Below are 23,939 nucleotides of genomic sequence, written 5' to 3'. Positions count from 1 at the left end.
GCAAGTCTTCCCTGCTCTCTCCATCTTTCTTCCCTCCAAGCCCCTGCTCTGCTCACACTTCGAATAGCTTTGCCAGCCAAATGGCCTATGCCAGCAACCAGATTTTTCCACCGAGGTGGCCTTGCCCGGCTGCTCAGAGCATGCTCAGTCACTTCTACCTACTTGGCTGGATGCAAGCAAGGGGCAGGCACATGGGCATAGTAGCTAGAATTGGGGGGGGCAGACCTTTTGTTAAGGGGGCAGGCCTTTTGTTAGGGGGAACAGAACCTCAGTTTTCTATGGATTTTTACTGAATTGTATTGATTGGGGGGCAGCTGCCCCTCCCTGCCCCCCCAGCTACGCCCATAGACAGGCAGGTAGGGGCTGGCTGAGGGCAGCCTGTGGTTAGTGGGTGCAGTGCTCCATTCACCCCAATAAACCGATCTCCACTGGTCTGGTGCAGAGGGATAGCCATGGGGCTGGTCTGCCCCCTCCTTGGCACGTCGTCTCCACCACTCTGGCAGCACGAAAGAGCGCGGGGGTGGGAGTTGGGGGCTTTAGAGAAATACTCCTCCCTCTCCATTCCATTGACACTTTTCTCTCGACTTCGTCCGGGGAGCCACGCGCGGCGGAGAGGGCGGAGTCTGGCTGGGAGAGACGAGGCAAGGCTCCTCCGTCGAGGGGACGGGACGCAGAAGCGCGCCGGAGAGGAGCAGGCGGCGTCCAGAGCAGCAGCAGCAGCAGCTGCCCCTCCGTCGGGGCGAGGAAACCAAATCCAAGTCCAGCCTCTCCATCGGGCTGCGGGAGCCTGGAGGGAGCGCCCGCCTGCCTGGATCCAGCGGCGGCGGCGGCGGCGAAGGAGGAGGAGAAAGAGGCTCCTCTAGTCGAGGAAAAGTCGCCCGGCCAGGTGAGGCGCGCATCCGACGGAGGGGTGTGCCTGCTTCGCCTGCTTCGCAAGAAAGAGGCGGCGGAGAAGGGGATTGCGAATAATTTCTTTGTATTCCTCGACGGATGAGTTCTCTCTCCCCGCTTGCGCCCCAAGAGCTGAAGGACGCGCGCAAGGTTTGACCCCCACCCCCACCCCCGTTTCCTGCCCACAACAACCCTGAGAGGTAGGCTCGGCGTTATAAAGCACAGAGAGGGCACGGGGCGTTTTGTTTAAAGAGGAGAGTTTTGTTCCACTGTTGAGATTTCTAAGAGAAAAAGATGAGATGTGGGGGCGGGGTAAGAGACTTGTCGTGGGGGTTGGGGAGAAGGCATGCAGGTTCCCCTTATTTATCTGTGCGTCGTCGTCGTCCCCCCGCCCCCCAGCCGTGCCGCCTGTAGATCCTAAAAGATAGGAGGAAGACCACCTCTCGGGTGCGCAGGAGTTAATTTTGAGCGAGGGGAGGGCTCCCCAGCCTCGAAACGTGGTCGTCTTCGCAGGATCGTGGCTGGAAGTAAGGACTGTGGAAGGGGACCGGAGGCTGTGTGTGTGTGTTGAACCTACATCTCCTTGCACCGGGGTCAATGTCACCCGACTCCCCAGTTGTATTGGTTATCAATTTCGGGGGTGGGCAGGGTGCTCCTATCGCGCAAGCCTACATGTTTACTCAGAAGCAAGCCCTATTTGCTCAATAGGGCTTGCATCCACGTGAGCAGAGTACTGCAGCCTCCTCCGTAAGTTGCATGGGGCGCCTCGACCATCGTGGATCAGAGTTTGCTGCGGATCAAGCAGACAGGAAAAGCTCGACGCTGGTTTGAGGAATCTAGGAAGCTGCCTTAGACTGAGCCGCATCCTTGGTCCATTTAGCTCAGTGGTGCCTACACTGATTGGCAGCAGCAGCCTCCAGAGTTTCAGGACTCCCCAGCCCTAACCGAGAGATGCCGGGGATCCGAACTCAGGACCTTCTGCATGCAAAGCAAATGCTCGACCAATCAGCCTTCAAGGTGCCACGAGACAGTAAAGGCAGCTGCTCCCTCACGCCTGGCATTTGACAAAAGATTTTGGAATTTATCACACCACCATTCCAGGCAGAATTACGTTAGTTTTGTGAAAGACCGTACCTTTGTCCAGACTCCCCCACGCTTTTTCCTTAAAGGAGAGAGTCTGTATGTGCAGCTTCGTTGTGGTTGTGCTATCCAATGGCACACAGATGTTGCATACTTAATAATATCGATCGCAGTAGCATTAATTTAATTGCTATTGAGCACATTCCCTGACTTGGGTGGCAGTCCTAAGCATATTAACCAGGGCGTAAGTTCTGGGTAAATTAATTCTGCGTAAACCTGCCTAGGTGTGCACTGCAAATCCTGCTGAAAGCAATGGTAGAGGATGTAGGCTGTGATCCTGTAGACCAGGGATGAGGATCTCTCCAGATGTTGTTGGCCAGGACCTGTGGGAGTTTGAGTCCAGCAGCATCTGCAAGGCCACAGGTTCTACACCCCTGCTGTAAACAACAAAATCTCATTAAACTTTGTGAGATTTCCTTCTGAGTAAGCCTGCATAGGATCAAGCTGTTTGTCATGGGTTTTACAGCATGATGCTCTTCACTGAGGGATAGCTCAGTCTGTAGAGAACGAGACTCTAAATCTCAGGGTTGTGGGTTTGAACCTCATGTTGGGTGAAAGATTCCTGCATTGCAGGGGGTTGGTCTAGATGACCCTTGTGGTCCCTTCCACCTCTACCATTCTATGATTCTATGTTTATTCAGAAGCAAGCCCCACCAGGTTCACTCCGACTTAACTCCCAAGTAAATGGGAATGGGATTGCAGTTTAGCCAGGATAATTTTTGCTGGATTATGTGCCCATCTCTCTTTTGGAAGGAGCAGCATTTATTATTATTATTATTATTATTATTATTATTATTATTATTATTATTCCTATATCTCATCTTTCCTTCAAGGAGCTCAAGATGGCATACATTATTCTCTTCCCATTTTATCTTCACAACAACCCTGCCAAGGTAGTTTAGGCTGAAAGATAGCGGCTGGCCCAAGATCATCCTGTGAGCTTTATGGCTGAGTGGAGATTTGAACCCTGGTCTCCTGGATCCTAGCCCAACCCTCTAACCACTACACCATACTGTGTTTGGCAGGCACACTTAACACATATGGCTATTTCACTTTTTTGTGTCAGGGATGGAGAAGCTGGTACCTGGGGAAGCTGGGGAAGAGGGCCAGTGTGGTGTAGTGGTTAAGAGCGGTAGAGTCGTAATCTGGGGAACTGGGTTCGCGTCTCCGCTCCTCCACATGCAGCTGCTGGGTGACCTTGGGCTAGTCACACTTCTCTGAAGTCTCTCAGCCCCACTCACCTCACAGAGTGTTTGTTGTGGGGGAGGAAGGGAAAGGAGAATGTTAGCCACTTTGAGACTCCTTAGGGTAGTGATAAAGCGGGATATCAAATCCAACTCCTCCTCCTCCTCCTCTTCTTCTTCTTCTTTTTTTTCTTCTTCTTCTTCCTTCCAGAGGTTGCAGGGATCAGGGATGATGGGAGTTGTACTCCAACATCTGTAGGACCAGAGGTTCCACTAGCTCAGGTCTACATCAACAGATGCCCTGTTCCTAAGAACTGTTGAGTTGTCAGATCCTGAGAAAGAGTGGTCAGAAAGGAGTGGATGGGGAGCACTGCCCAGGCCCCTCCCAAAATACTATGCCTCTGGTGCATGGCAACCACACACTCCTTTCTCTCTACCCATAGTTGTGGGGAAGAACCTACACTTCTTAAGGAAAAGAGAGGAAACTGGTTCCCCTGCCTCTTTCCTTGTTGATGCTTTGTTTAACTCTAACAGAGGTACATTTCTATTACGCTTGCAGCCTCATTAAACGTTTCCGACATGCAGCCCCTGGCCATTTCTTTGCAGAATGCCACTGCAATGGAGTTCCATTTCCAGGAACCTGGAACAAGTACAGCTTTGTACTGATGCTCTTTCAGTTTGTTCTTAGGTCACCCGTGGCTGCAAGTCCAGGGGCGGTTTTGCTGGCAGGGCAGATGGCAGGTGCGTGAAGAGCCCCCACATTTGCCATGCCAAAGGTTCAAACTCCAGCATCTTGACAATGGCATCTTTGGGGATGCTTTCACTTCAAGGCTTGTGCACGCATTAGCAGTTATGCTGGCCCCAACATGCTCCCAGTTGGGAGCCAAGGATGCACGATGTTAGCCACAATCCATCGGTATCTCTCAGCTTCTTGAGAAAAGCTCCTGTTCTCATGCTGAGCTTCCCAGGTAGACTACAGGGTGTGTGGGGACAATAGGTTTGATTACCTATTTCCTCCTGAGGTAGGAGAAGTGACATAGCTAAGCCTGGCAGGACAGCTTACTCTATGGTATTAACCCCTTCGGGCATTAATTAGACTGGTTATGCCACAGGAACCTTCTTATTAATGATAACTGAAGCTGTGGCTCTGGGAGCCTTTCTTTAGCCAAAGAGCAGGATGAAAATGCTTTTAAAAGAAATAAATAAGAAACTGAACAGGAGGGAAGAAGGATATTAAACTGGCAGTGCCCCAGCCCCTCAAACTGCCTGACCTCGACTGCTGGGAACTGTAGCTAACCCCTCACATAGGTACAATTCCCAGTACCCTTAACAATCAAAAGTTCTCATTGTTATTTTTATTATTTAAGAATAAGCCACATGCTTTAAATGTGTCGTGCAGATGTGCCCATAGTCTAGTAATACTGCAGTACTGCAGGTTCCCATCTCCTGCTCTGCAGTATTTGCTCCCTGTTATTTTCCTTACGATCTGGAGGCGGAACCAGCCATGAATGAATTGGGGACCACTGCTTGTTTCTGGAGAACTGGCTTCCATTCACATGGTTCATTCACTGTTTAGAACTTGAGATTTCTTTATTTTTTTCTGAAAGGAGCAGTTGTAGCAGCAGGAAGTGTGTGGTTCCAGTAAGAGGAAAACTTGACTGGGAGAAAATGCAGGGCACTGGGCTTAGAGCATCTGCTCTGCCTCCAGAAGGTCCCAGGTTCAATCCCTATTGGAGCCGAAAGAGACCCCAGTCTTAAACCCAGGAGTATCCATCTGATACTAATCTAGATGGAGCAAGAGTCTGACTTGGCGTCTTTTGTACCTGTGTCTTTTGTACCTGTGTAGCCTGCTTGGTACACACCAGCATGTCCTGCAGCTGTGGCCAGTGCAGTTTCTGCTATTTCTATCATATGAATAAACAGATGGAGGCCGGTCCTGACTGGGATCATCTGAGCACATGCTTAAAATGCCACTCAGAGCATCCTCCAGCTCAGGCTGCTCTCGCTGCTGCGTGTGAACTACTGACATTCTCCTAGCAGGTCAGTATCTGTTGAGCTGTGGATGCAAATCAGCCTATGTGGTGCTGTTACACGATTATGCCTCTCCCGAGGGATTAGTTTTTATATAATGCTTCATGAGATTCCAGCAGGCGATAACTTCGGTTTGTGCTGCGCAAATGACACTGGAGCCAGAGATAAGATACCCATCAAGACAAGATCTTTGCTTCTGTGTTGGGGCTGCAAGTGCTTTTTCACTCCTTTCCTTTAATCCAGCAATTTCCAATTTCTGGAGGCTTGTTTTGATGTTACCTTTTAGGCATCTCTGTGCCGGTTTGCATTGTAAGTAGCTGTTTTGTACCACGTTTAATTTTCATATTCAAATCCTATTTTTAATGTGTTTGCAAACCACCTGGATGACTTTGGGGTGTGTGCGCACATGAACGGCTTAAAATGCAGCGAGGTCATTACTTCCCTTCAATTCGGATTAAAGATGGTTTCAGGGGAAACTCATCAAGATGTGTTTTTCCTCCCTAAGAAATGACAGGATAGGTATGGATTATAGCTAACTTGGTGTGCGAGCCGCTTTGTGATCTGGTGGTGAGATCCTGGCACAGGATACTGAGCAAACAAGAGCGTGCGCACAGCTTTAGTCGACAGGTCATAAGAGCAAATGATTATTTATTGCATCTATTTGTGGATTACTGCATAAAACAGGCATAGGCAAACTCGGCCCTCCAGATGTTTTGGGACTACAACTCCCATGATCCCTAGCTAACAGGACAAGTGGTCAGAGATGATGGGAACTGTAGTCCCAAAACATCTGGAGGGCTGAGTTTGCCTATGCCTGGCATAAAATGTCTCATAGTGACTTACGATTATAAAGGTAAACACAATATGCAATTTAAAATACATCGAAAAGTTAGAAGTGTGTTATTGGCTGAAAGTGCTCATCCTGCAATAGCATAGAAAGGAGAGATGCTACCCTATATCTAGAAAGATGGATACCAATACAGGCTAAGGTAGCATCATAACATATGGTCCCAACTAAAAGCTACACACCTGGGTGAACAAAAGCATCTTTCCCTGGCGCCCTAAAATGCTGGATACAGCAGCCATGCATGGTATGTGGATTGTTTGATCCCTGACCACTGAACAGAGAAGAAATTGAGATAGGGTAGGATTGTCAGACATTTTGGGAAATGATTTACAACGAATTTAAGAAAATGTTTAAATGCTCTTTCCCCCCAAAAACCTGAAGCCTTCCTGCTAGGAATTATGGGTAATGAAATTCCCAAAAAGTTCAAGAGAATCTTTACGTATGTTACAGTTGCTGCCAGAATTTTAATTGCAAAAGGTTGGAAGGGAGAAACTATCCCATCCAAATCAGACTGGCAAAATCATTAAGAGAGTATGCACAATTTGTGAGAATATCAGCAAGGCTATGAGATGTTACAGATGAAAAATTTACCAGATATATAGGGAGAGTCTATGTAAAAGAACATTGTCAAAATATCAATCCATTGGCAGGTATCAACTGAGTTTCTGCGTGTGAATAGGACAGTTTTGGAAAAACCAAAAACAAGTTATATAATAGGGAGAAAATAAAGTCAAATGTGTATCCAAGGAATCTAACTCGGGAACATAATGGGAAGATCAGAGGTCATGTTAAATTGAAGTATAGAATGAGGTACAAAACAAGCAGCAATCAAAGAACGAATGAATGTTTATCTTTATTTTGTTGTTATAATCTATTATTTCTGTTACACAGTTTTGAAACCAATAAAGCATTAGAGAGAGAGGGAGTAGGATTGTGTATATAATGCAGGGTGGGGAACTTTCTCTGGTCCAAGGTCCACATTCCCTGCCAGGCAAGCTTCCCCAGGGCTACATGCCAGTGGTGGGCGGGGCTGGAGGCAAAAAGTGGGTGGAGCAACAGGCGTGACTTACCATTTTGCCATTGGTTGCATTCCAGCCATGCAGTGGCGTAGTGTGGGGGGTGCAGGGGGGGCCGGCTGCACCGGGCGCAACATCTGGGGGTTAGGGTTAGGGGGCGCAAATCCACGGGTTAGGGGGCGCAAATTACTCGCCTTGCCCCGGGTGCTGACAACCCACGCTACGCCACTGCATGCAAAAAACCAGAGGTTTGTACCCCCGCTTTATCCTCCATCTGTCCAGGCAAGCAAGAGGCGTCATCATAGTTTAGAACACATTCCAGCCAGGCAAATCCACTTAAAGTGGGTGTACTGCAGGGTCTGGGGAGAATCCCATGGGCCAGGTACAGAAGCCCAGAGATTCCCAGCCCCCAAATGGGACAGAAAACTAAGGAAGATGAAGCTTGCCACTCCATACCCACCAGCCTGCTGCTGGCTCATTCCGCCTGCTCTTTTTCCGTACTTGGGCATAATCTCAGCTCACACACACACATACACCGCTGCATGAGTGTGAGTCAGACCTCTCCCTGCAGAGGAACTAGGGCTTTCCATCTGTAGCTATCCTTGAGCAGATGTTAGATCCAAGTATCTTTGAGCTGAAAATCAAATACAAAAAAGTGAGACCTCCAGGTATAGTGTAATAATAATAATAATATTGATGATGATGATGATAATAATAATAATAATTGTAATGATTTAATTAGGTACTTAGGTTTGGTGCCTGCTGTTTGCTGTCGTCAAAACTTCTCATTTTTCTGTCTGGATCTATTTCCCCCCTTCATGTTTAATTATTTCAATAATGTTGTGGTTAAATAAAAGGAAGGAAGTTTCAACCAGCTGGGAAATAGTAATGGGAAGAGGCAAGTGTTTCTGTAGCATTCTTTGAGACAGGATAGTTCATCCATCTTTGCTGACTGTCTGGAATATCCTAGAAAAAAGTTCTCCAAAAGTGTCTCTAAACCTGTTTTCCTGCCACGTTCTTCTCTCTTTCTCTCAGGGGCTTTGAAGGGACCATCTTTTGGCTGTGATCCCCGTGCCAAGGAGCAAAGCTAACTATGAGGGATGCATATTCTCCTTGGTCCATGACTAAATTGATTTGCCTCCCTTGGATGAGCCTGATCTTTCTGGAGGTAAGAGTTTCAAGCCAGCCAGTTCATCATCTTTACTCATGCAGGCCTTGATGTTGGAGGGTACCTTTTGTCTCACGGACAGTGTCTTCCTGCTCAAAGCCAGGTGCTGTGGGCTAGGTTTGGCAGGCCTCCTAACATCATAGAATCATAGAATTGTAGAGTTGGAAGGCACCCTCAACTCCAAGTATATTTCAGTTCCCTTTCCCTGAGATTTTACCTCTTTCCCTAGAGGTCCAAAGAGGCAAAGGTCAAGCAATTCCAGACTAAGTACTGGCAACCCTGCTGAGTACCTACCAGAAATCATAGTAGTGTATCTCTCTTGGGAGATGTTTCCAGTTGCAGGGTGGGAACATGCCTCCCTTCCCCTGGATAGAAGGCGTAGATAAGAGGGAAATGGTGCATTGTGCAGGACCACCAAAAAACAACAGTGCAAGAGGTCCAGTGAATGGATTTTGGACTCCTCACCCTCCCTTGCAATGCTGTGAGTCCACCCACACCAGTAGGGAACACAGTGTGGTACTGAGTGCACAGTGCAGCTTTCTGAGACTTTTGTCTAATGCAAAACTGCAGGTTTCTAGTCCTCACTGTGTTCAGTCAGGAGGTGCAGATGGACTATGGTGGCCCCAGGGAGGAGGTGCCGTGCTGTCCTGGGCCATTCTCATACTATCTGCCTAGGAGTCAAGGTGGCCTTTAGCAGTTCCTTTGCCCTGAGTCTCAACAGAGTGTTTTATTTTTGCAGGGCTGCAGCCCAAAAGTTCTGGAGAAGACATTTGAACAATGGATGAGGTATAAAGATGAGTGCTTGAAGAAGATAGCAAGTGATCCTTACCCTTCAGGTAAGGAGCTGTTTCCTTTGTGGCTGATTTTAAAGTGGCAATTGCACTGGGAAAATCTGCACCTCTTTATTTATTTCAGATATTTACATATTGCTTCTCGGGCAAACCTCACAAAGCAGTTTGCATAAAAATATTAGAGCAATACTTGTTCTTAGATACTCCACCTTCCTCCTACAGAAGCCCAGAGCTTGTGGATAGCTCAATTGGGTAGAGCATTAGACTCATGGTCAAGGGTTCGAGCCCCATGTTGGGAAAAAGATTCCTACGTTGCTAAAGGATTGGACTAGAGAAGAATGGTGCAGAAGAGGAAATCCTGAAAAGTGATAGGCTTCTACTATTCCTCCACATGGTCTGAAGGCAGGAGACTCAGCCGCCTTGCTGAAGTGAGGTCAATGAGACTGCCTTAAACCCCCTTTGAGCCTTCAAAGGGGCCTCTAAGGATCACGGAGCATCATCACCTTGTATGAAGTCAGACACACAGGTCCATCTAGTTCAGTATTTGTCTACAGCTTTCCAGGTCTTCAGACAAGAGGACATTCCCTGCTGTATCTGGAGTTGTTGGGGATTGAACCTGGGACCTTCTGCATGCAAGTCAAATGCTCTACCACTGAGCTATGGCCTTATCCCCTTCAAGTTCCATGATAGAAGAGATGCACTAGAAAATGCAGCAAAAATGGTGAATAGTGAATAAATGGTGAATAAAACAGGGACCCTGAGTGGGCTTTACCTGACCACCGCTGGGTGAAAAATGATATTCAAGTTTTTTGGAGACACCTATTATTTATACCTTATGCAGCAGTTTATTAGCCAGTTCTCGGTACAAATATTTTCATATCATCTGTTGTTTTGCTGCTGCTAAATATGACATTGGTTCATATCAGGTACACCTTGAGATGCATTTTCCCTGCACTGATTGGTTGGGGCCACCTACTTTCTCCCCCTCTCTTTTCTTTCCTCCAATCACAGGTAGGCCTGCCAAAGAGGCTAACTATACAGCCCTATACATGCCTACTTAGAAGTAAGTCCCTTGGAGTTCAATGGGACCTAATCCCAGGTAAGTGTATAGGATTGCAGCTTAACGTCTGCATTATCATGGGTACCATTGAACATACCAAGTCTTACTTCTGAGTAAACATGCATGGAATTGCATAGCATAGCTGCAATTCTATACACACCCTTGCCTAGCAGTGAGGTCCATTGAAATTGGTGGGACTGACTTCTGAGTAGATGTGCTGCAAATTATTTTAACTGGGCACCTGCTATAAAGGTGGCACATCAACTGTTTTCTTCCCTAGCAAGGTTTGTATTTCTCTTCCACCTTCCTGAGCTGTCTCTCTCTCTCCATACCTCCTTCTGTCAGTCAGTTATAACTCCAACCTAATACAGTGGTACCTCGGGTTAAGTACTTAATTTGTTCCCGAGGTCTGTTCTTAACCTGCAACTGTTCTTAACCTGAAGCACCACTTTAGCTAATGGGGCCTCCTGCTGCTGCCATGCCGCTGGAGCACGATTTCTGTTCTCATCCTGAAGCAAATTTCTTAACCCAAGGTACTATTTCTGGGTTAGCGGAGTCTGTAACCTGAAGCGTCTGTAACCTGAGGTACCACTGTACTCTAGTCTGCAATGGACAAAAGAGTCTCCAAACATCCCATAGGAATTCCTGGGATGTCAGTCCCAGAAGGGGTGCCCATTTTCACTCAAAGCAGTGAAAATGGACAGGATATTTCACTCAAAGCAGTGAAAATGGATAGGATATTTTTATTCTAGCAAAAGAAAGGGACTTACCTAAGTGCAGTGCTCAGGGTGGATTCTTGTTCTCTCAGTATAAGGAATCCAGTGAAACTCCACGCGCCCCCCCCCGGACCCCAATTCCCAGCAGGCACCTTCCTTGCAATGCTAAATGCAAAGCCAAAAGCCCGCTGAAGAACAGATGCATCCTTTAAGCACCCTGATTTTGATTACAGCAAGGGTGAGGGTGTGTGTGTGTGTGTAGGGAAGAGGTCTGGAGATTCTATTTAACTGCTTTTATAGATGTTGCTCCTGCTGGGAAGCTGATTTTTGCAGAGTGAACCAATTTCTATTAAGGCTCTCATCCAAAAGGAGTGGAAGGGGCCTGCTGAGTTGCCTTCCTGTGAAGACTTTACAGGATGGAACCATTCAAACCATTCAAACCACCAGTATTGTTTAAGAATGGGGAGAGGGAGTAAATGTATTGAATACTTTACTTCCACCCCCACCCCACCCATTATTTTTTAAGGGGCAGCAATATATAGAATTAAAATGTGCTGATTTCATGTAACGCTAAGAAAGCTACCTCGAGGGAGTGGCACTTGCCTCTCTCTTCCCCTTTACATTTTGCAGGGCTATGCGCTTACGATCTGATTTCTGAAAAATGGGTGTGCAAATGCTTTTGCTGAGTTGCGTTAACACTTAGTTTATGGAACTTGCTGCTGTGAAGGTGGTGACTGCCACACTGAAATGACTTTGAAAGGAGGTTAGACAAATCCGCAAAGTGGGATAGGTCCATCATTTGCTGTTAGTTTGGAGACAGTGTGCTGTATATGAACTTCAAACTCATTCTCTGAATGAGGATTCTTGTATAGCCAGAATGGCCCTATCCACACAAGAAAAGGAGGTACCAAGAGGCTCAGGCAGTAAGACAAAAACATATTTATTGGGGGGGGGGGGAATCCTGAATGCTGATGGCCCAGTGAATATTGTTGGTGTCAGAGTCAGAGGTGTAGTGGCCATGGACTATGGGAAGGGAAGGGGGATGTCAAAGACCTGTTATGATCTCTGCAGCAGGGTCACTGTCTCTAGAGTCCCAGAGCCACACAAACAGCATGAAAGGGGAGCTTTTTAGCCAATGAGAAGGTGTCTTCTGACCCTTTGTGCTGATTGCAGCCAATCCGATTTAAAGGAGGTGAGTCAGTGTCGGAGGATTGGCTCCCAGGGTCACTGTGGAGAAGGCACCACGGAAGAAAGAACACCAAGGAGTCGTTCTGCATGCTCCAAATTTAGGGACTTAGGAATACTGAAAAAACACAAGGGGTCCTTTAGCTTCAGGAGAATGATGTACAAGTTGTGTTATGTACAATGGAACTCCATGTCGTCAGTGGAGATTGTGGCTGAGAATTGGTCTAGAAAAGCCTAAGGAGGCTTGGGCAAGGGTCAAACTGGGGTTGTCCCAGGACCAGTTCTCTTTGCTGAGTTAACTCAGAAGTGACAGCCACAGATATACTGAGGATGCAGAAGGCATTTTACATTGTGTTCTGGGATGCTGTGCTGAATATATTGGACCCCCTTCTATGTTTTGCCCTTCCCAACCAGACTTGCTTTTGCCTCTTTCAGGGCTGTTTTGCAATCGGACATTTGACATGTATGCATGCTGGCCAGATGGGAGTCCTGGGACCATCGTCAATGTCTCCTGCCCTTTTTATTTGCCCTGGTATGAGAAAGGTAAGGCTGTTTCTTGGTGGGTTCTTTTGGAGAGTATCTGCAAGGCATTCCAGGGAGCTTGAGGCTTAGATTCACTAAAATTCTTTTACACTCCATCTACAACATTCTCTGCCATATCCCCAAAAATGTGTGCAGGTCTCCATGCTGGGATTTCTCAACTTGTCCTGCAAATCCCTATTTTCTCTTTCTTCTATCCAACTTCTCAAATCCTGTTGACTAGGTCAACTTTGCCTTGTTGACTAAGCCATATTCTTGACTCCTGTTGACTAAGTTTGCACTGTCTTTTACCTCCACAGGACACCAACCAATAAATCAGGGGCCTTCAAGATGTTCTGGTCTATAGCTTTAATCAGTCCAATGTCCACAGTCAGAGATTATAGGAGTTGTGTCCCAGAACATTTGGATGACGCAAGGTTGCCTCTTTGTTCTGTAAATCAAAGCAGGCATCATTTTGCATCAACTGTAAATCAAGCAGGAAATTGGGAAGAGTCGCTGTCCTTGGTGCTGATGTTTCAGATTAAACCCATTTTGTAGCATCCTGCTGCTGTTGAAAACATTGCTGGGGTTCTCATTTTCACCTTTGTAATAGCTAGTTCAACTTGTCCTGCGTCCTGACATCACTATAATCTGAAGGCAGCCCTGTTTAGGGAAGCTTTTAATATTTGATGAATTATTGTATTTTAATATTTTGCTGGAAGCCGCCTAGAGTGGCTGGGGAAACCCAGCCAGATGCACAGGGTATGAATGAATGAATGAATGAATGAATGAATGAATGAATGAATGAATGATACTAGTTTTTTTCTCTCCACCCACACCAACAACTGCTAGTGATAATGGAGTAGAGAAACAGCCACACTGTCAGGACCAGATAAATTGAACTAGATGTTACAAAATGCACAAGGGGAGCTCTGACACTGGATTGTCCTTTTTGACAGTAGCCCTATGACCTCTGAATATATAAATGACAGTGCCTGACTCACTGTGCTGGGGTGGTTGGAGCCCAGCTCTCCCTCTGGGTCCTACTGCTTGGCCCTATTGTTATGATCCCTCAGAGGATTGGAGTCTCCCTTCCTCCCTGCAGCTTAGCTCATGCCTTCAACAAACACACAAAACATAACCGGTTGTGCATAGCCGGTTACGTTTTGTGTGTTTGTTGAATGTATGTTACATAATGTTAGGTTTGATGTTGTTTTGCAGCTTAGCTCATGCCAGCAAGTCTTGCTTTCAGTGGATGTATGTTCTGCACAGTGATGCTAAGCGTTGACATTTCCAAGCATGTCAGCTTGACAATGTCTGGCCTCTTTTTACTCGCAGTTAAACATGGTACGGTGAGCCGCAAGTGTGGGCTTGATGGCCACTGGGCGATGCTGAACGGGACAGAGCTCTGGAGGGACCATTCCCAGTGCAAGGAAGAGGTGGATGGCAACACTGGAGAGGTGAGAAAGGGAGCCTGCTGGGATTTGCTGGCCCTCCATGAAGCTCATAATGACATGTCATTTGCTTCTAAACATGGCAAGCCTGGCTGGCAGTGTTTGAGGGCCTTCCTGCTTGTTTTGCTGAATGGGGCCCGGACCTCTGCCCCAAAGGCCTACCCTGATGGCGCCACTCTCCCTGCCCTCCGATGCTCCCAGTTGCATCTTCCCCAATGGGCTGGATGCGTCCAGAAAAGAGTGGAAATGGGTTGCCTTGGCTTGTCTGATGGCTTCTCTTCTCCTGTACAGGAATCATCCTACCGCCTGATGGTCAGCTTCAAGGTCCTCTACACCGTTGGCTACTCCCTCTCTCTGTTGGCCCTGGTCTTGGCTCTGCTCATCCTTACAGTCTTCAGGTACTGCATCCTGGCTCAGAGCGAAAGACCCTGTGGGATGGTGATGGACGCCTTTGCCTCTCACTTTCTCTCTCAAGTGTGCAGTCTGTTCTGCACAGGTTCAGGAGGTGTGCAAGGAAGAGAGAGAGAAGAGAAATCCACAGCATTTGGCTGCTATAATTTTGGATAGGCACATAGCGACCCCTTCAACATACACAGGACTGTGTCCAGCAATGTCTGTGATCACAGGAAGCTGCTTTTCTACTGGGTCCATCTAGCCCAGGGGTAGGCAACATAAGGCCTGTGGGCCGGATGTGGCCCAATCGCCTTCTAAATCCGGCCCACAGACTGTCCAGGAATCGGCATGTTTTTACATGAATAGAATGTGTCCTTTTATTTAAAATGCATCTCTGGGTTATTTGTGGGGCATAGGAATTCTTTCATTCCCCCCCCCAAATATAGTCTGGCCCATCACATGGTCTGCGGGACGGTGGACCGGCCCACAGCTGAAAAAGGTTTCTGACCACTGATCTAGCCTATGACTAAGATATGTAGGAAGCATTTTGCATTGAGACAGACCGCTCCATGCAGCTTGATACTGTCAACACCAAGGCATGGGGGAACCTCTGGCCCACGAGCCATATTAGGTTCAACAGGGACCTGCTGGGATTGGATGTGCCAGGGAGTTTCTGATCAGGAGCTTACAAGTCTTGCTTTGGGCAGGGATCTTCTTTGGCAGCCTGGCTTGAGTTGAACCCCTGCATGACGATCTCCAGCAAGGGAGGGCCCACCACCTCTCTAGGCAATTGGTTCCACTCCTGAGCTGCTCTGACCATCAATAGGTTTTACACCAGCTTCGTTGAAAGGCTTGTGTTTTCAAAGCATTTATAGAGTAGTGCGGAGCTATTGGGTCACCGGCGAGTGGACAGCATCCAACCTTGCCCACATTGGGTACCCAGTGCAATGTCCTTTTCATCCCCCAGGAAGCTTCGCTGCACCCGGAACTACATCCACGCAAACCTCTTCGCCTCCTTCGGGCTACGGGCCATCTCTGTGATCGTGAAGGATGCATTGCTGGAGCAGATGTGGAGAAGGGAGACGTTCCAGGTGTCCGACTGGGAGGCCTTGCTGAGCCACGAGGCAAGTATGATTCCTGCGGACTGTCGCATGTACCTAAAGAAACCAACACTATTGCACTCAATTCCAATGGCAAATTTTGCATCTCCTGAGCAATTTGCTCATTTGGGCTTAACGTTTGATTTGATTACAGTGGTACCTCAAGTTAAGAACTTAATTCGTTCTGGAGGTCTGTTCTTAACCTGAAACTGTTCTTAACCTGAAGCACTACTTTAGCTAATGGGGCCTCCCACTGCTGCTGCTGCACAATTTCTGTTCTCATCCTGAAGCAAAGTTCTTAACCTGAGGTACTATTTCTGGTTTAGCGGAGTCTGTAAGCTGACGTGTCTGTAGCCTGAAGCGTCTGTAACCCGAGGTACCACTGTATTTGATTTCTTTTTTCTTTTCCCCCTATATTTTTTATTAACATTTCTGTTTTACATTTTAGAATATTCATTTAAACAACCTTAAAATAGCAATAACTTCCCTTCTTCTCTTTCCATGGTTCATTCTGCATAACATAAATCACTGCATATTTTATATAAACTAAACCATTCAGTATTCCATGACTACATCCATCAAAACTTACACCGTTGAATTTATCTTAACACTGTCCATGTTTTCAAATAAACACAATTTCCCTCCATATATTCAATAAACATTTCCCAATCTTCTTTAAACGTATGTTCTTCTTGTTTTTTTATTCTATATGTTAGGTTTGCAAGCTGCGCATATTCCATCAGTTTAAGTTGCCATTCTTTTTTAGTTGGGACTTCGCTCATTTTCCATTTTTGGGCTAACAAAACACGAGCTGCAGTATTGGCATACATAAATAACCTTTCTTGACACCTGGGAATTTCCATCTGAATTATCCCCAACAAAAAGGACTCTGCCCCCCCCCCCCAATTCATTTTTTAAAAAATATCTCTGAGTGGTGTACAAAAAAACTGCAGCAACAACAGACAACTTAAACAAAATATTACAAAAAAATGCAGTGCTACATATAAAAATGTTACATTAATCCAAAGTTGCTAATATATAAAAATCGTAATCAATTCATTTTCCTTCTGATAAACCCTCCTGCTCAGCTTCCGGGTTCCCATGAAGGGTTCAAACAAACTCTCAGCTCACCCACAAAAGTCTCCCAATGAGAAGACTTCTGGAAACAGCACCCTAGTCTCTCACTCTAGACTTGCCTTTTATGGGCTTGGCATGGTGCTTCTACAGGCTGCCCAAAGCTGTGTCCCATTCAGCTGTACTCTCCACACCCAGTTCCAAGTACAGCAGGTTTGTTGAGTTTCCCAGGAGGTCCAAAGGATGGGAAGAAGTTCCCCACCTCCGCTCGCAGCTCTTTCTTCACCCTCTGTCCTCTCCTCTTCCTCCAGTCAGGGAAGACAGCATGGAGCTCAGCATCTAGCAACCTTTGCTGAAAATCTCTTCACGTAAAGTTATTGATTGGGGTGCTGGGGGGGGGGGAATGAAGCCCCATCTTTTTTAACCCTGCCCCACTTAAGATAGTAGCTGGACAGTGAGGCTGAAACTCCCACCAGCCCGACTGCAGGGCCAGTGGTCAAGGATGATGGATATTCTAGTCCAACAACATAGGAAGCCATGTGATACTGAGTCAGACTATTGGTCCATCTAGCTCAGTATTGTCTACACTGACAGGCAGCCCTTCTCCAGCACTCTCAGCCAGGGGACCCTCCTAGCCCTTCCTGGAGATGACAGAAATTGAACCTCGACCTTCTGAATGCAAGGCAGATGTTCTGTTGCTGCTGAGTTAAGCCCCCTTCCTTGTTGGCTTTTTAAGTAGGTGCTTTAAATGCTTCTAATTTTTATTGATGTGTCTTTGGAAAACTTAATTTTATTTTTTTAAAAACAGGTATAACAATCATTGAAACAAGAACAGCAAAAATTAAAATGACAAAAATAACTGGAATAACGATGATGATTGAAATGCCAACAATATGTGTATTACTGTATTATTTCCATGTTTTTCATAAGTGCTGGAAAGTGTTCTTATTAGACACTGATTGACTCTCTTATTCTAGGCTGCGATTGGTTGTCGAGTGGCTCAAGTCGTGATGCAGTACTGTATTCTGGCCAATCATTATTGGTTTCTTGCGGAGGCGGTCTACCTGTACAAGCTTCTGATTGGAGCTGTGTTTTCAGAGAAGAATTACTACACTCTGTACCTGTACTTGGGCTGGGGTAAGGAAGAACTGGGCTGGGAAGCACTTGCTATTACTGGGGCCAGTGCACACAATACATTGTTAAGCACATTTCGTTTTATTTTAAGGAAAAGCCGCTCAGGACCTATAATCTTGCTCAAAGCTAGCATTAGTTGGCTTTCCCTACCATGGGATCTGGCTCCCCCTACTGTTGAGCTCCCTGCCTTTTGCCCTACCAGTCCCACACGGAACAGTCTACAGTTCTTATCCCCAGCTTCAATCTATCTTCTTTTCATCCATTGTGATTTTTTGGGGGGGAGGAGACAATTCCGAATCTTGAGCAGTGGACTTAAGCAAAGGACACTATTTTATATGCAGTGCTAATTTTGGAACTCCAGCTGCAGCCATGGCATTACCTGACAATTTGCCCATTTGGGCTCAACGGCTGAGTCAAGACAGGGAATAGGAAGCTCAGCATCTTGGCTATCGATGAACCTTTGCTGGGCTGAAGACCCCTTGATGTACGGTGCTTGATTTGGGATGCTGAAGAAGGGAAAATAATAATAATAATAATAATAACACTGGACCTCAGTGTCCGGGCAGAACCATGGGGGTGGAGACACTACCTTTTAACCCAGTAATGCAGTAGGGTGGACCTAGCTTGCTTCTCGACTTCCAGTGAGTGTTTGGTTTTTTCCAGAGCTTTTGCTGTGTGACTTGCAGGAACCCCCGTGGCTTTTGTGGTGCCGTGGATGGCTGCCAAGTACCTGAAGGAGAATGCAGAGTGAGTGTGGTGGTGCTGGGATGGGGAATTTGGGCTGATTGGCACAGGGAGGGATTTTATGTTATACAGTCAAACGGGGGGGGGGGGGGAAGATGTAGGTCAATGACTGAACAAGATGACATGTCTCCCACAGTCTTCTGTGGCTTCTCAGTGGAGCTGATGGAGCAGCCCTACTTGCCATCTTTCCCACAGAGCTGTTTTCCTGCCTATTCCATTAACCCCTCTGGAATAATGCCAATCTCCTCCCTGTTTGTGCTGCAGGTGCTGGGCATTGAACGAGAACATGAATTACTGGTGGATTATTCGCATCCCTATTTTGCTAGCATCTGTGGTAAGTGTTGGGATCTTTGCTGCGACCGACCTGATAAAGCTCATTTCCCTCCAGAATCACCCCCCCAACGAATAATTAACAACCTGAGCCTTTGATGAGGCCTCAGGCACATTCTCGTTCAGCAGAGTTTCCAAAGCAGCAGAAGTGATGAGATTTATGGCTACATGCAATGCTTTATTACTAAGCTACTCAGAGAGCAAAGAAAAATACATCCTCTCTCTGTGAGAGCAGAGAGCAATTGAACAAAGGAACATAGGAACAGGAAACCACTAACGTCACATCCGTCTCCCTTCTCCCGTGGGACTTCCAACAGCTTGGAAGGTCTCTGGAATGTAAACAGAGTCCTTTGACTCTAAGCAGCTGCTCAGTGGCAAACAGAAACTAACAGTAAGTGCCTCCCCCTTGTTCCTCTTGCCTAGCTTGAGATGGGGCGAGAGGGGAAGGACGGTGCCTTTCTGGTGGTGGTGGTGGTAGGGAGTCTGGTTGGCTTTTGGTACTCAGGAAGAGCAACACCTTTGTCAGCTGTGTCAAAGCAGTATAGCTTGGCAATATGTTGTGTCTCTCACTCCAAATTCAAATGCTACACAGGAAGCTGCCTTATACCAAGTCAGACTAACTCAGTATTGTCTACTCTGACGGGCAGCAACTCTCCCAAGGTTTCAGGCAGGTGTCTCTCCTAGTAGTCCTACTTGGAGATGCCAGGGATTGAACCTGGGACCTTCTGCATGAAAAGCAGAGGCTCTACCCCCTGAGCTATGGCTCTTCCCCAAAATCTACAGGGGGAAGAAAGAACATGGCACAGTCTTCCCAGCTGCAATGTCTTATCTTCTTGTTAGCATCTTTTTGTGAGCAAGGGGCTTGTTGCTTCCAAGCTTTGATTAACTCACCACTGTGTCTTCCCAGATCAACCTGCTGATCTTCATGCAGATCCTCAAAGTGATCCTGGCCAAGCTGCGAGCCAATCAGAAGGGCTATGCAGACTACAAACTGCGGTGAGTTTGTCCACCAGGTAAACCCCAAAGAAAAGCCCGAGTCCTGAACTCAGGAACTTAAGTTTCATCTCCTGTTTGGTGTTGTCCCTTCCAGGTTGGCCAAAGCCACCCTCACCCTTGTCCCTCTCTTTGGGATCCATGAAGTAGTCTTCATTTTTGTCACAGACGAACAAACTACAGGAGTGCTACGCTACATCAAAGTCTTCTTCACTCTCTTCCTCAACTCCTTCCAGGTGAGTTTGGGAGCACCTGGCTTTGATCACTTGCTTTCTGACATGGTTGCTTACTTGTTTCCTGAGCTCCCCCCCCCCCCATTTCCTACTTCTACCCTAAAGGGGAAAGTTTGTTGGAGAATGTATGTGGCAGCAGTGTGCAGAAATAAATTGTCTGGCAAAAGCCATCGGGCTTTGGCCCTGTTTTCCAATAGGTTCCTGTTTGCTATTGCAAGCTCATGCTTCCTTCTCTCTCTCTCATCTACTGCAGGGATTCCTGGTTGCTGTCTTGTATTGCTTTGCAAATAAGGAGGTAAGCAATGTCCCCACCGCCCACCCTGGCTGAGATGATCCAGTCATTCTTGGGCATGCAGTCTTATACAGCTCATACTAATCCCTGATCAGCCTTACCTATTGGAGCCTCTGACTGGCAGATGAGGACCTGTTGGTGCCCTCATCACCAAGGGATGTCTGGTTGGGGCTGACTGGGCCTTTTTGGTGGTGGTTCCCTGATTGTGAAATACTCTCCCTGGCGAGGTGTATGTGTCTCCCATCATTATTAGTTTTCCAGAAGGAATTTGAAAACATTCCTGTATACCCAAGCATACTTGGTGGCTGAATTATACTGATTCTGGCAACCCCAAGATCACTGGATGGAAGGATGTTTTGAATCACAGTTGCTTTTAACTGAAACAGCTTTTAGATGTTTTTAATTGTTACTGTTTTGGGAATATTTTATTCCATTTTAGAAGGCTTTTGCTTGGTTTCTCAGTTGTATATCTGGTCTGATTCCGGAGGCTGTTCTTGTGCTTCCTTTTCATCCAGGTGAAATCCGAAATGAAGAAGAGGTGGCAGCTTTGGAAACTGGACCACCCTGCCCTCTGCTGCACCCAGTAAGAGGAAATTGGGGACGCCAAGAGCTCCTTAAGACAGCGATTGATGCTCTGTTCTATGATGCTGCACCTGGCATTCTCAGATGGCCACAGAGTGCTTGGGGCAATGGTGGTGGTGATGGTCACAGCTTTGTTGGAGGACCACAGGCAACGTTCTGAAACCGGGGGCAGAGGTTATTTCTACCAGTTGGGCAAAACATAGAAATTGACATTGCTGGCTTACAGCACCCGGATGATTATATACCAGCCATGAAAGGGCATTAGGAAGTGCCAAAGAGCCTAATGGAGGGTTTGCATAACGCTGCAGAAGGAATCCTGAAGCTCCAGGAATTAGAGAGGGATGTGTGTGTGTCTAGCTCTGTGGTACAGCATCTGCTTTGGATGGAGAAGGTCCAGGTTCAATCCCCAGGATCTCCAGATAGGGCAGGATGAGACCCCATTGGAAATCTTGGAGAGCCACTGCCCAGCCAGAGTAGGCAATACCAGATGAGGCAATGGTTTGACTTGGGATAAGGGAGCTTCCTGTGTTCCACGTCTCAAAACCAACTCAGGATTCAGCTTTGGTAGGATGGCAGTCCATCCTAGGAGATCACCAAGAGCCTTAATACTGTCCTCTACCACCTGTTCCCATTGTTCAGCAGCTGCTATCTACCTTCAAGCTTCAAGCTTTTCACAGAGATATATTCTGTATCAGAGAAACGAAGACCTCCTCTCTCGACTATGAAGGCTACAGGCTTCTAGGCCAAGATCAAGATAGCCTTGCAGACAGAGGCACTGAGATCCCTCTTCAGTTTTGTTTCTGAAGATGCCAGAGCAAGAAACCCATTGAGGACCCCTTCAAGTGACATCATTGAGGACCCCCCAGGCATTGGCCAGCCTGACTCAGTGTGGGAACTCTGCAACGCTCCCCTTAGCTATGGCTGAGCCCAGTGGTTTGGCTCCAAAGAGGACATTTCTGGGGAGTCGAGAGGACTGTGCTTCGCTCAGCTTCTGCATGAGGTCCCTGTGCTCATTAAAAAGCACAAGCTTCTGATGCATCACTTTGCAAGGCGCACTGTTAACATCGGGAGAACTCAGAGTACTTTCCCTGTACACCCTGACCTTCTTGGGCTTCACGCAACCAGCGGTGGACGCACTTTGCATCTCAAACAACAACTCCTGCCTCTTTTCCCCTTTGGGCAGCTCTGAAGGTTTTCTTTGGCTGCCTAGTGCGTGCGGGACGATGGTCATTCTTCATATACTACCATCTATCCATATATGACACTTTGCAAATAACAGGTCCATGGCTCCAGGGGCCTGACGTGCAGCGCAGATGCAAGGGAACAACATGGGAAAGGGAGAATTTAGAGGCATGGGAAGAATATGCAATTATTTTGAGTTGGCTTTGTTACAGGGCAGTGACTGGCGGTGGGAGGAGGAGGAAATGACGACTCTCCTAAGGGAGGTTGCCTGGAAATGCCTCTCTCCCACCAAAGCGAAAAGGCCGAGTCATTTTGGGTAGAGGGGCAAGGTCGAGGTCAAAGGTCACAGGAAGGAATGTGCCAAGAAATAAAGCACATAGAAGTGTAAGGCCATGGAGGGTTTTGAAGGGGAAAACTTTGAGGGCATAGGAACATGCTCTGAGAGGAGGGGCTGAATTGTGCCTTATTGAATTGAAGCTACTGCCCCCTCCCTCTGCAGCACTGACCTTTCTCTCTGGCTGCAAAAAACTTTTGAGGGGTGCAGGCGCTACGGTAGCCCCTCCTTCTCCAGGGAAGAATAAGGATTGCTGCACACAGCCAATTCACAATGCCGAGCAACTTGCAGAAGTCATTGCTATGGAAAAAACAGCCTAGAAGAAAGCAGGAAGGGGGTGTCAGGAGGCTGTATGAACTGAGCTACCTTGGAGGCGGCAAAAAAGATGCATTTTGGAACGGGCAGTGCTACGAAACATTTAAGTCAAGTGTCCCTTTAGTTTTATTGCAGGGGGTGGGGGAATGCAGGAGGTGATCCAGCTCTTGGCATTTTGGAGAATGCTTGCTCTGCAGCAGGAGTAGCAAACCTTTGAGCCTCCAGGTGCTACTAAACTACAACTCCCATCAGCCCCAGTAAGCAGGGCAGGGGTGATGGGTGTTGTAGTCCAGCAACTTCTGGAGGGCCAAATGAATCCCATCTGTTCTGCGCCTGCTAAGACTAAGTAGGCCACTTCTTTTAAATGAAACACTCAAGGGGAAGGATAGTTTCACACAGACAACTGTTCTGCACATGTTTCAAAACAGTGCCAATTATTTCCAGCAAAAGGGATGTCCCTTGGGGCAAGGAGAAGGAAGCACAGCGGAGAAGAGCTGGGTGACTTGGATGTCAGGGTTGCGTCAAAGAAGACACAGGCAGGTTCATCTTGCTGTGACCTAATCCCTGCACAGCTGCAGTGGAAGATTTGAAGGATTACAGGTCTGGAGGCTCAAAGGGATTCTAAAGCACAGCTATTCCCCACCACAAGTTTAGCATCTTCTAGAACTTGTTGCAGAACTTTCATTTTCTCGGCAGGTTCTTCCGTTCTTGGAGGTAAAGGGTACACGATGCACAGCAACTGTAAGTAAGATGGAATAGAGGACTCCAATCCAACACCAGTCCCTTCACTGCAGGCTTCTGTAAAGACTCCAAGAGTTTTTCAAGCTAATAAAACTTTAAATGCCTTCTTCATTACTGAGATACATTCATGTTGGTTGCCATTCTGTGTGACCACCTCCAAAAGCAGTTGTGTCATAGTATTATTATTTTTTTGAGGGGGGGGGTTCTCTAATTCTTGCACAACACCAGAGCAAGCCATTTCACCAGGAAACAGCCAATATAGGGTGTAATCTGAATCTGTTACAAGCAGCAGCACAGCTACTCCTGTTCTGCTCAGGTAATGTTTGGAGGGGATCATGAGGGATGGATCTGCTTCCTGTGAATTTTGCCATGAGGATCGGGTAGGGCTATAATCCTCTTGCTGCTGCTATTATATGGTGCAGGATTGTAGCTCTTACGAAGCACAATGGAAGGAGGAAGAGAACACGCCTGTAAAGATCTGAATCATATA

At 47.1% G+C, this 23,939-nt stretch overlaps 1 protein-coding gene across 3 annotated transcripts; it reads left to right on the top strand.

Annotated features, from left to right (window-relative positions):
• The first annotated feature begins 842 nt into the window (after window positions 1-842).
• On the top strand, window positions 843-23,560 carry LOC310831002 (glucagon receptor-like). 3 transcript variants are annotated; one of them, XM_083710999.1, is made up of 13 exons: window positions 8,074-8,277; window positions 9,017-9,113; window positions 12,465-12,572; window positions 13,887-14,008; window positions 14,294-14,400; window positions 15,363-15,519; window positions 17,547-17,706; window positions 18,390-18,450; window positions 18,712-18,781; window positions 19,685-19,773; window positions 19,868-20,006; window positions 20,257-20,298; window positions 20,811-23,560. In XM_083710999.1, exons 1-13 carry the CDS (start codon window positions 8,203-8,205, stop codon window positions 20,880-20,882), a joined length of 1,299 nt encoding a protein of 432 aa, XP_083567125.1. In that variant the 5' UTR covers window positions 8,074-8,202; the 3' UTR covers window positions 20,883-23,560. The 3 variants fall into 3 exon arrangements, with proteins under 3 accessions (XP_083567123.1, XP_083567124.1, XP_083567125.1); XM_083710997.1 differs by lacking the exons at window positions 17,547-17,706; window positions 18,390-18,450; window positions 18,712-18,781; ... (2 more) ...; window positions 20,257-20,298; window positions 20,811-23,560 and adding an exon at window positions 843-886 and having other exon boundaries at window positions 8,145-8,277; window positions 13,887-14,400; window positions 15,363-15,844; XM_083710998.1 differs by lacking the exons at window positions 17,547-17,706; window positions 18,390-18,450; window positions 18,712-18,781; ... (2 more) ...; window positions 20,257-20,298; window positions 20,811-23,560 and adding an exon at window positions 5,171-5,255 and having other exon boundaries at window positions 8,145-8,277; window positions 13,887-14,400; window positions 15,363-15,844.
• Window positions 23,561-23,939: the final 379 nt, after the last annotated feature.

The sequence above is a fragment of the Podarcis gaigeae genome (assembly GCF_964106915.1).
Source record: "Podarcis gaigeae genome assembly, chromosome: 14".
Taxonomy (NCBI): Eukaryota; Metazoa; Chordata; class Lepidosauria; order Squamata; family Lacertidae; genus Podarcis; species Podarcis gaigeae.
Note: the sequence above shows the minus strand (reverse complement) of the source record. Positions and strands in the feature narration are given on the sequence as shown.

Excerpts from the sequence above, each read along its gene's own strand:
- LOC310831002 (XM_083710999.1), top strand. The coding sequence starts at position 8,203 with ATGAGGGATGCATATTCTCCTTGGTCCATGACTAAATTGATTTGCCTC. Across the intron at positions 14,401-15,362 it reads CTCATCCTTACAGTCTTCAG|GAAGCTTCGCTGCACCCGGA; the intron begins GTACTGCATCCT and ends TTCATCCCCCAG. Across the intron at positions 17,707-18,389 it reads GTACCTGTACTTGGGCTGGG|GAACCCCCGTGGCTTTTGTG; the intron begins GTAAGGAAGAAC and ends TGTGACTTGCAG.